An 11,738-nucleotide genomic window follows, 5' to 3' on the forward strand; every position below is an offset into this window, starting at 1 on the left:
CACAATATCATGTAGTCTGGAAGATTGTTAATGGTATTTACATTCCATCTGATATAAAAGCATGCATATAATAATAATTAAATTTTGCCGCATTAAGTTATTGTTATAAATATATACTAAATAATATAATAAAGCAACCTCTTAACAGCATCCATGAAGAGAACATCAATTATCTTTTTAAAGTGGCTTGATTTTCTTTTTTATTTTTCTGCATTTGTTATTTTTCATTGGGTTTTTGCTAATAATCTTAATGAGTGGTCACCGTTTTCATTTTACAATTTGGAGTGCTGAATTTAATTAATCATTTTGAATAGAAATTACAGTGAAATTATAAGACATTACTATTGAGTAGATGTGCTTGCTTACTTAAAGAAATATTTTAATGGTTCTTGTTTCTATAAATGTAATATATTTCCCCTCATCAATTTGATAGAAAAATAGGTAGGGAATCATCCTGAAGGGGTTCCATACTATGGTCCACAAAGTGATTTTTTTGGCACCGAAATAAGAAACAGATTAGTGGGAAACAAGAGAAGTAATTTTGATTCTACTTTTATGGGTTTTAAAAAGAATTAGGCATAATGCAGTTATTTTTGAATCAAATGTAGTAGATGATTCAGTATAGAATAAGTTGAGCAAGTTTCCTAAATCTACAAATTGTATTCACTTATTGATGGTATTTTCTCATTTACTATTGATGGCAGCTAAGAAGTTTGGGGTTAATGAATTTGAACCCAAAAGATCATAACAAACCTATACAAGAGGTTGTTTCATTCTAAGTTTTTCTGCATAATTATTTATATTTTCAGGAAAGAAAGACTAAGATGTTAATATTGCTCAACAGATAATTCCTGAAATAACCAATGGAGGAGTGGATCGTTCTGTTGAATGTACTGACAGCATGTAGGCTATGATCTCAACATTTCTAGTTCTGTTCTAATCCACCACTTTCATTTTCTGGATTCCATTCGCAAGGTTGATTCAGTCCTTCCCTTTCTTTCTTTTTCTTTCGTTTCATCTGTTATTGTTGTTATTGTTTTCTGAAGTGATTTTGAATTTTTGATATACTTTCTGCTTTGGTTTCGAAAAAAACCGTGGCTATTTTGAGGAGTACTTTTTTGCATCTGAAATTAAGTTAGCCCTTTTCATTATATGCTTCAATCAACTATCTAATAATAAGTGTTATACTCCTCATATGTTTCTTGTGATTTCATACTAGTTTATTTTATTTTATTTATATAAAAAATAAAAAACTACCTGAATGAATTAGAATAAGCATTGTCCAGTTAAAAGAAACAAGAGACATGTCTTTTTTGTACAAGAATAATTATGTGCTGATTGCAAAACGATCTTTTAGTCTAAATAGAGCAAAAATTATTTTGTTTTTGTTTAAATGTGATGTTGTGTCTTTTTTTTCTTTAGGATGAGTTAAGACAATTCAACTAACTCTCACTCTATGGCTCTTTGAACACATTCATCACTATTCAACTTGACTACCGTTTTTCTAAGTTTAGGGCAATCAATCTTTATTCTAGTATAGTCTAGTCTTTATCATTTAAATTTTATGAATAGCATATTTTATTTTTACTAAGTAATATGTCTTTATCATTTTTTTGGTTTTTGATGTAGTTGGCACCCACCTAAGCCTGGCTTGAAGCATATTTCTCAGGTTTTTAAAGAAAACTACAACAAGTCTTGGCTGAATTTTGATGAGGCAGATGATGATACTCAAAAAATATGGTGAACAGAGTGGAGGATAAATTTTATCTATCTTGTTTTACGTACTTTACAATGTTATGTATCATAGTATGTTATATAATAACAAGATGTTATTTCTTTTTTTAAAATAGAAATGCTTTGACATTTTTGAAACGGAAGAGGATGATATCTATCAAACTTGGAGGTTTAGGGCTGCCAAGCGTTTTTGAGGTATGCTCCATGCCATTCGCAAAAAAAGGTGCCCGTCCATATTGGATCCCACCAGAAGTTCTTGGTGAATTGATGAGATGTTGGGACACTGATGCCTACAAAAAATTACAGGTGAGAAATACAACTACCAAGAAATTGACTCGAGGTACCTCCCTTCACACTGCAGGAAGCACCACCTTTCCAGAAGCGAGGTTACGCTTGGTAAGTTGCTTATAGAACTCTTTTTTTACTTTATACTATCAGGTGCCATCATAATTTATACAATCATTTATAGAAATACAAATAACTGAATAAGACATCACACACTAAGAGTTGATTTGATATTAGTTTATTACCAATCATGACTAATTGTGATGGTGATTGAACATTAAGGGGGAAGTTTGAGCTGTGTTTTTATAATCTAAATATTGTGTTAATGTGTGTGAACAGTCACATTTCAGCCTAACAAATGTGCATAAAAAACTTGATAGTAATCATCTTTCTTCCCCCTTATCCATGAATGATTTCAACTAGCTTTACTTCTTGGACTTAATAATTTTTATATTCTTATATAGTATATACCATGCCTGACGTAGTACTGCCTCTGCTCTGCTTGTGCATTGCAGCGTGTTTAATTACTCCACCACTTTTACCCAAAGTTTTGACCCATTTATCCAGTCTATAAGCAATGCATGCCATTATGCTATAGTTACTTTTTTCACTTTGCACATAGCTCAAATTGAAATTGAATGCATGCTTGCAGTCAATGGTCGATTCAATGCTTTTTCTATTTTTGATGTTGTCAGTTTGGTAGTTTGCTTTGAATTTTGCTGTGAGATTTGGTCATATGGTGTAAGTGTTCTTTGAATTATGAGATTGGGTTCTTAATTTTCTCATTATCATCCCTTTTCTAGGAATATCCGCTATTTATTAACCATCAATAATTGATATATTTTTATTATGTTGGCTTGCAATTTCTTTCAACTAGTGATGTATTGAGTGAGTATAAAGTCAAGCAATTTTTGGAGATGATTGAACCTAAGTTTATGTACACTCATATTTGTTAATAATTTGATTACATTATGTAGAATCATTCACTTGGAAGATCATCACGTATGGATAAGTTTTTTGAGCACACTCATACTCGCAAAGAGGATAGGATTCAATGGGTTGATGTTGATGAACACTCTCGTAAGACAAAGGTAACTTACCTTCGTTGTAATGTTGGACTTATATTTTTCACATATCACCTTAACTTTTGCATTATTGATACTTATAGTAGTTTATCAATCATTTCTCCTCATTGTAGGATATATTTCAAGAGCGTATGTTTCAGGCTGAGAAAGAGTGGCAGGCTGCTATAGAGGCTGGTGTAATTGATCCACCAACTGTCTCTGAAGAAAGCATATGGATTGAGACAGTGGGTGAAAAACGAAAAGGTAGGGTATATGGCATGGGTGAGGTAAGAGACTCTTCCATGGTGCGACCTCGAGTTGATGGGCCAACCACAACCACCAGCACTGATGTTTTGGATCCTAGAGAACGAATCACAATAATCAATAGGAAAGTTAAACAGCATGCCGCTAAATATGGAGAGCTTGAAGACCGCTACCAAAGGGAGAAAAGTGAGTAGCAACAGACTGTTGAATCCTTGCGTGAGGATCTCAACACCTGTAACTCATAGATGGATCAGTTTAGTCATCAATTGAGCAGCTTGACTGAGTATGTGAGAGTTATGGGTCCTAATAGTTCTGGATCACGTGTTCCCCCACTTCCTCCTTTTACTTTTTCAAGCTCTCAGAAAAGCACAGCTCCAGCCCCAGCCATAGGCCCAGGTAGAAAACTCCTACCTATTCTGCAGCGACTAGGACAACCACAAAGTTCTTAAAGGGAGGATGATTCTGACGATCTTGATGACTCGGATGATTATTTAGACGAGTATGAGTAGGTTATTTAATTATTTTACTTTGAATATTTTGTATTATTAGTGGATTGCAATTTAATCGAATATAATTCTAAGTTTAGTTATTTATCTTATCTTGAGTCTTTGTATTAGAGGATTATTTATTATTTTGATAATTTTGTAAACTCATTATCTAATATTTAGTATAAATTTTATTTTTATATTTAAAATTGTATTTGTCTTGTTATCTAATATTCTGTATAAATTTTATTTATATATTTAAAAGTTTATTTGTATTAATTGTTTACTATTTTTCAAGTAAAAAAAATAATTAAAACATATAGCTATTAAAATCGTCGGAAAAGTTGTCGTTTTTTAAATTTAAAATAGATGAAAAAACAAAGAATAGACAAAGAATTTGTCGGTATCTAAATTAATAAATCGACGGCAACTATGTCGATTTTATTGAATCAAATATCGATCGCAATGTTGTCGATTTTATTAAGCATATTGTAGACGAAATTTTTGTCGATTTAATTGAATCAAATATCGACAAAAATAACGTCGATTTTATATAATAATATCGACGGCAACGTTGTCGATTTTAGTAAGAATGTAGAATTTTCAAACTCATATTATAGACAAAAACGCTGTCAATTTTATTACATTATTATCGACGGCAAGGCAAGCCGTCGATTTTATTAGAATTTTGAAAAATCGACAAGTTTAATAGCAATCATTTCCGTCGTCTATTTTGCGTTGAAATTTAATTTTATAGCCGTCAATTTTAACGATGTTTCATGTAATGAATTAGAATATAAACCATTTTTATTAAAATTTTAATTTATTTGAATTTATAATAGTATCAATATAATAATATTTATTTAAACATATATACATAATAACTTTTATATTTAAGTAAAATTCATTAATATAGGCTAAAAAAATAATAAAATTGTTTTAATCTCTATAACTAAAAAATACAATAATATTATATTCTGTACAATAAATTTTTATTACGAAAACCTTTTCAAGTTAAAAATAATAACTATTAATAAGCATGTAACAACAAATTTTTTTACTCAAACAAATATTTGATCGGAAAGTAGTTCGAATTTTACACTAGTTATTTGTTAAAATGCATAACAGTATTGTTGTGATCCAAACCCCAAAAAAAAAAAAAGAAAAAAAAAGTGACCTAGTAACATTTTAGCTGAACCTGCATGTCGTCTTGGTAAACAAGCTACTGTATCTAAGCTAACAGACGTTGACCTACCTACAAATAATAATAATACGATTTCAGGTGTGACGTCACAACCGCATAACCAATTTCTTCGGGCTTACAGTGGATTGGCTTCAGGAGAGGGCTCAATCCTGCCCATCATATACATGGCGGGCTTTGCAAACCCATCATCTTCATCATGATACGCATAAGCAAACCCACCGTGCCTCGTCAAATCCATACCCGCCGTCTCATCTTCCCTCGATATCCTCAACAGGCTCATCTTTTGAAGCCCGTAAAACAGCGGCAGCATCGTTACCGTCACCCACCCGCTAACTACTAGAATTTCGATCACCTGCGCAGCCAGCAGCTTCCCTCCGCCGCCCATCAACAGCCCGTAAGGCCTCTCCGATCCGTACACCTCTGCCACGTATTTCTTAGTTGCAAATAACCCCGTGAATAGCACTCCCCATGCACCACACCCTCCGTGGAGCTGCGTCGCCTCCAATGGATCATCAAACTTCACCTATGTTGTCCAGTTACAAATATAAGCACTATCTATAGTAGAACGTTGTATATATACATTATTCGTGTGTGTATTTTTTTTTTTATCAGAATGTTAAGTTGTCATTATTTTTAGTATAAAAATATATTGTTAAACCAACTATCTAAAGTTATCTTATTCAATTTAATATCTATAATAATAGGGATATAGAAATAATATAATTTTTATCTAATAGTTAGTCAATAATATTTAAAAATATTAATTAAAATTATGATTTATAGACTAAAAGTATGAGTGGACTACTAATTAAAAATGTTAGCTAGTATAAACTAAAATTGTTGATGCTTAATTTTTTTATTTTTGATTTTATATATGTAATATCTTTATTACATATTTACTATATCTAAATTTACTCATTTATTTCAGTAATAATTAAAGATTATAAAATAAAAAATATTCTCTTTGAATTTATTTTTATATTCTGCCTAATATTTTTTAAATATAAAGTTGATTCGTATTAATTTTAACGTAAGATTAAAATAAAAAATTAACTGAAAGAGTGACTTAGACGTTAACAATGTTATTGTCGAGTAATATCTTTTTTGTGTTAGAAAAACATAATCAAAATTTTTTTGTAACACTTTTCTCAATCTTTTCTATATAAAAAAATTAAAAAATATCCAAACCAAAAAAAAAAATTATTTACGTATCAAATGTTATTAATTCTTTAATATTCTTTGTCTATTTTTATGAGGAACAAAGTGATTTTTGTCTAAAAAAAGGGACACTTCGATTCTCAACCTTTTTATTTTGAGACAATATAATCTCTTTGTTAAAAAAATTTATTTAAATAATAATAAAAATTGGTTCTGTGGGAGTTTTATTTGTATTTTGTGGAGATTTTAAACCTCCACAAACTATTAATAAGTTTATTTTTGAAAAATTTCTTTACCAATGATAGTTAAGTGAAGAAAAACTATCAATAAAAATGATGCCACAAAAAAATAGTAATTGTAGTACAACTACTTTTTAAAAGAAAAAAATAACATCGAATAAGAAATAAAAAAAGAGAACTTTAATGTTGATAATATTGGTATTAGTGATTATGACGGTAGAGGAGATAATGATGATGATAAATCAATAAAAATAATAGAAGTAGGAGCCATAATAATGAGGATGAAGAAGGTAGTGATAATAGTGGTAGTAATTAGCTATATTATTGAAAATAATTTTGTGAAGGTTTAAAATCCTCACAAAATACAAATAAACCCTACCCACAAAACTAATTTTCATTATTATTTAAATAATTTTTTTAACAAAGGGATCGTATTGTCCCAAAATAAAAAAATTGATGATCAAAGTGTCCTTTTTTTGGACAGGGATCACTTTGTCCTTTGTAAAAATAGACAAGGATCAAATTGGTGTTTACTCAATTATTTATGTCAAATTTAATGATGAAAATGAGATAATAATAAATTCATTTCAAATGTTTTTAGGCTAAAATAAGATTAAAATAAGACATGTAAAATTTTTTAAAATTGAAATAAAATGTATAAAACGTTAGACACTAATAAATTAAAAATTGGGGTAAACATTAATACCAAGATAATATTTTACCCGATTTTATCAGAATATTAACTTTTGATAACATATAGTTCACGAGTATAGTAATAAATAAACTAAACATTAAGACTGGTAAAAAAGAGAAATTTAAAAGATAGTGAAAAACAAATCATTTTTGTTTTCAGCAACAACCATATAAAATAATTAAACACGTCTTTTTAACAAAAGCTCGCCAATAATTACTTGGCTAATATTATATATGTATTTAATTGCAAAGTTTTTTTTTAATATAGCTTTCTAAAATTATTTTTTTCATCTTAAATTTTAAATTATATTTTTTAAAGTAAAAACATATAATTTATTTTTATTATGTAAAGTTGATAGGTTAATTTTACATGAAAACAACTTTATATTAAACAAAATAAAAAATTTATTTTTAAAAATATTAAATATTATCTATTAAAAAATTAATTATTTGTACTTATACAAGTATAAGGTAGAACGCTCTACCTTTGCCGCCAACATGTTGAGCCCAATGAGTACCCACGCCGCAACAAAGCCGCACACAATCGCCGCCCATGGCTCAACGACAGAGCACCCGGACGTTATGGCAGCGAAACCAGCAAGCAAACCGTTACACACATCGATGACGTTCCAGTGTCCAACCAATAACCGTTTACTGAACAAAGTAGTTAGGGCCGCAGTGCAACCAGCCAATGTAGTAGTGACAGCTGTCCTCCCTATCGCACTCCATTGTCCATAATACACGCTACTTTTACCGTAGCTTTTCGCAATGGTTAGAAAGGAGCCTGGATTGAAACCGTACCAACCGAACCATAACATAAACGAACCTAGCACAACTAGGGAAGCGCTGTGGCCTCGAAGGGCCACCGAACGGCCACTTCTGTCAAAGCGACCTATGCGTGGTCCTTCAATCAAGGCTCCCCATAGTCCGGCAACTCCGCCGACCATGTGGACGACTCCAGATCCGGCAAAATCAATTACGCCAGATCCAAAGAGGAGGCTTCCATTGGTTCTGGTCGGGCTGGCCCACCCATCAGACGACCAAAACCAATGAGAGACGATAGGGTAGACGAAGCCGGTTAGGAACGAGGAGTATATAAGGTAAGCCACGAATTGCGTTCTCTCGGCGATGGAGCCGCTAGTTATGCCGGCTGCGGCGATGGCGAAGGCCCACTGGTAGAGAAAGAAGCTGTAGTCGGCTGAGGGAGAGGGGAAGTCGCTGAGACCGAAGGAGTGGCGACCGATGAAGCCGTTGGAGGGGCCCCCGAAGGCAAAGGCATAGCCGAAGAGGTAGTAGGAGAGGCCGCCGGCGGCTGCGTCAAGAACATTGGTAAGCATGATGTTCATGGTGTTTTTGGCGCGGACGGAGCCGGCGCAGAGCATGGCGAAGCCGAGCTGCATGGCGAAGACTAGGTACGCAGAGAAGAGGAGGTAGGTGTTGTCGACGGCGTAGGTGGTGTCGGTGAGCTTCTGGTTAATAGCGTCCAGCTGGCCGCAGATGAAGTTTGCGGCCGTTGTGTTGACGTTGGCCAAACCGCCTAAGAGAGCGGCTGCGCAAGACTGAGAGGCCATTATTTTGTAAGTGTTTTTTTATTATTTTTTGAGTAATATGAATTTCAGATAAGGAGTTGAAGGTGCGTATTTATATATGAGGTTTGAGGTTTGAGGGAAGGGTGAGTGTAGAGTGGACCAGTACGAATTCGGGGTTGTTTTTTTTCATTTATATTATCTCTCGGTTTGTGCTGAGGTTCAACCATTTAGTCGGTGGTTGTGATTGCAGCACATGGAATCTATTGGTATTGTAATGAATATGTGAAGCGGATTATTAGAGAAATAATAATCATTTTAAATAATATAAACAATCAAATAAAAATACATTATATTTTTAAATTAATTATTAAATTTTAATATTAAAATAATTATTTATATATTTAATAAAATAAATATTTAATATATCTATTATTAATATTATTTAATATTTTTATTGTCTATTTATACTTTTTCATACATAAATCTTTTATTTTAGGATTCAAATTCATTGGCTGTTACGTCACATGCATTTCTTGTCCCCGTGTATGCTCTCGTATCACTTTCTTAATTTTGTGGACTAATTTTTATAGAAATGGATGGAAATTATGTGTTATTCAAGACAATAGTTAGTTTGTGTGTTTTTTATTATGTGTTGTAATTTTTTTAAATTATAATTAATAAATTAGACCATTTAATTTGTGTAATAATAAAATTTGTAAAAGAATTGGATGATCAGATTTTATGAAGGCTGAATTTTAAAATTTGAGAAGTTATAAATCGAAAGATGTGATTTTATAAAATATAATTTATAATTTTTTTATTTATAAATATGAGAATCTAATTTAAATTTTTAATTTTTTTTCATTATTAATAATAGATATTTGTTTTATATGTGACTAAACAATCTGATAGTCCGATTTGTTTACACCACAAGTGGGTGAAACACACCCAGTTTCCATGACTTTGAACAACATACCTCCCTTCCCAATATATTAATTAATGTGTAATTTTGTGACTTACTCAACTACTATTTGATTTGTATATAAAAGAGTAAAATACATCATACATGTAAGACTAATTCGAGTGTAATGTTGATTGTTTTAGCCAAGATTTTTTCTGTTTGAATACTAATGTAATGTCTGTATAAAGTATATTGTTTCGATTCTATAAGGCAAGGTTCAAGGTTTGAATTTGTAATATTTGTATTTTCTATGATCTAATTATCACAGAATTCAGGCTGATTGTAGATATATGTTTACCTCAAACTTCTCAAAATCGGATTGGTCTTTAAACCGTTTTAGTTATTGATTTATTAGTTTATTGGTCCAATTGATTTAATTAATGGTTTAACCGAAAAAATTATTTTAGAATAAAATAATAAAAAAATTATAAATAAATAATCTAAAATATCATTATAGTCTAATATAAATTTTAAAATATTTTCAAAATTTAAAATATTACATAAAATATCATAAACTAAATCCATATAATTTTTATCGGAATATAAGAAGAAACCTGATATAAGACACGCCACTAAAAGTGATAGATTGCATATAAAAATGAAGTTGCAAGTTTAATATACTGCTTTTGAGGCTTACACGATAGGCTTTCGGCATCATCATCAATCTCTGCAGTAGCAGGCTTTTGATATTTCCTCTTAAATACCACTTTTCCATAATTTTTAAACAATTCATCATACATCTAATCTATATCTTCACCTACGTCCAGCAAAATTTGTCTTTCATGTTACCTGCATCAACATTCATTCATTTTCAAGGCACAAAAATTTACAAATTCTCCAGATTTAGACATAGAACCAAATCTAAAACATGAATTATAGTGAAAAAATGAATGAGAGAAGGATTTTCTTAAGAAATTAGAGTGGCCATTAAATTAGTGTTGATTTAACTAAAGTTACAACCCCCTTATATTTTGGAGTCATCAGCAACTAGCAATTACAAAATAGAGCCATCAGTAAATTTGAACAAAAATTTCAAAGCCATCAGCAACTAATAATTACAAAACAGCAGTATAACAAATAATCACTCCTAAATTAATTCAAAATAGCGGCATAACAAAATCACTAATCACAAATCACAAATAACTTATCACAAATTCTAAATTCAAAACACTCGATTCCATAACAAAACACCAGCTTAACAAGTCACTAATCAGTAATCACAAATTCCAAACTCAAATCAACAGCATTACAAAAGACCCAAGAAATCACAAATCACAAATTCGACCTCAAATCCTTGAAACAGAGTAATAGACTCAACTTTCCACTAACCTCAAATAAGTAAATCACAGTTTCACTAACTTTCCACTGATAGTAGGAAGACGACGGCGGGACGACAGCAACACCACAGCGCACCAGCTGAAGGCCTCGAGCAGCGATTTCACCTGTGAATGGAGGACGTGCCGAGCTAGAAAGGGGAGATGCCGCGGAGGAGAAGGAAGAGGCCACGGAGACGTCGACACAGACGAACGACGACGGCGGTTCTGTCCAGGAAGCTGGACTTTTGGGTTGGGAAGGAGCTAGGGCTTGCTCTTACTGTGTGTTCTGTGTTCTCTTTCAAAGGACGAGGTGTTTTAGTGGGGTGAGGGGAGTAACTCGCATGGGGTGGGTGGATTTTATTTTTTTGTTTTTTTCCTTAACAAAATCAAAATGACGGCGTTTTATACGAACCGGTCGGTTTTCGGTCCGGTCCAACTGGCAAGTTACCAGCCGGTTCAGCGGTTTCCTAACAGCTTTGTCATCAGCGGTTTTAGTAGGAGGACCGGACCGTTTTCTACACCGGTTCCCAGTTGAATTATTTCAATCGGTTGGTCCGGTCCAATTTTCAGAACAGCATGTCCTCATGCTAAGCTCAAGGGAACCAAAAGACTGAAGGAAAAATGGTAGGACTTATGCAATGTAACCTATCTATATGAATGCAACTACATGCAAAATGTTTCTACCTACTTGGTTAAAAGTAAATCAATCTCCAAGAACAGCTATGAACTAAATTCCACTAATTCAATCTCAAAATAAAGTACAAATAGACTTGCAAGAAGAAAGCTCATGAAATCCAGGAACATGG

General features: G+C 32.2%; 2 protein-coding genes across 2 annotated transcripts; one reads left to right on the forward strand and one right to left on the reverse strand.

Moving 5' to 3' along the window:
- The first annotated feature begins 781 nt into the window (after positions 1-781).
- On the forward strand, positions 782-3,957 carry LOC130951782 (uncharacterized). Its single transcript, XM_057880514.1, has 6 exons — positions 782-975; positions 1,630-1,740; positions 1,851-1,929; positions 2,041-2,130; positions 2,997-3,110; positions 3,218-3,957. Exons 3-6 carry the CDS (start codon positions 1,882-1,884, stop codon positions 3,539-3,541), a joined length of 576 nt encoding a protein of 191 aa, XP_057736497.1. The 5' UTR covers positions 782-975; positions 1,630-1,740; positions 1,851-1,881; the 3' UTR covers positions 3,542-3,957.
- Positions 3,958-4,874: 917 nt separating this feature from the next.
- Positions 4,875-8,797, reverse strand: LOC130950710 (ammonium transporter 1 member 2-like). Its single transcript, XM_057879271.1, has 2 exons — positions 7,612-8,797; positions 4,875-5,559 (listed from the first exon to the last, which is right to left on the reverse strand). The coding sequence occupies exons 1-2, from the start codon at positions 8,695-8,697 to the stop codon at positions 5,152-5,154; spliced, it is 1,494 nt and encodes a 497-aa protein (XP_057735254.1). The 5' UTR covers positions 8,698-8,797; the 3' UTR covers positions 4,875-5,151.
- Between the last annotated feature and the right edge of the window lie 2,941 nt (positions 8,798-11,738).

Source organism: Arachis stenosperma, chromosome 9 (genome assembly GCF_014773155.1).
Source record: "Arachis stenosperma cultivar V10309 chromosome 9, arast.V10309.gnm1.PFL2, whole genome shotgun sequence".
NCBI lineage: Eukaryota > Viridiplantae > Streptophyta > Magnoliopsida > Fabales > Fabaceae > Arachis > Arachis stenosperma.

Excerpts from the sequence above, each read along its gene's own strand:
- LOC130951782 (XM_057880514.1), top strand. The coding sequence starts at position 1,882 with ATGATATCTATCAAACTTGGAGGTTTAGGGCTGCCAAGCGTTTTTGAG. Across the intron at positions 1,930-2,040 it reads GGCTGCCAAGCGTTTTTGAG|GTGAGAAATACAACTACCAA; the intron begins GTATGCTCCATG and ends AAAAAATTACAG. Across the intron at positions 2,131-2,996 it reads CAGAAGCGAGGTTACGCTTG|AATCATTCACTTGGAAGATC; the intron begins GTAAGTTGCTTA and ends TACATTATGTAG.
- LOC130950710 (XM_057879271.1), bottom strand. The coding sequence starts at position 8,697 with ATGGCCTCTCAGTCTTGCGCAGCCGCTCTCTTAGGCGGTTTGGCCAAC. Across the intron at positions 5,560-7,611 it reads TCAACATGTTGGCGGCAAAG|GTGAAGTTTGATGATCCATT; the intron begins GTAGAGCGTTCT and ends TGGACAACATAG.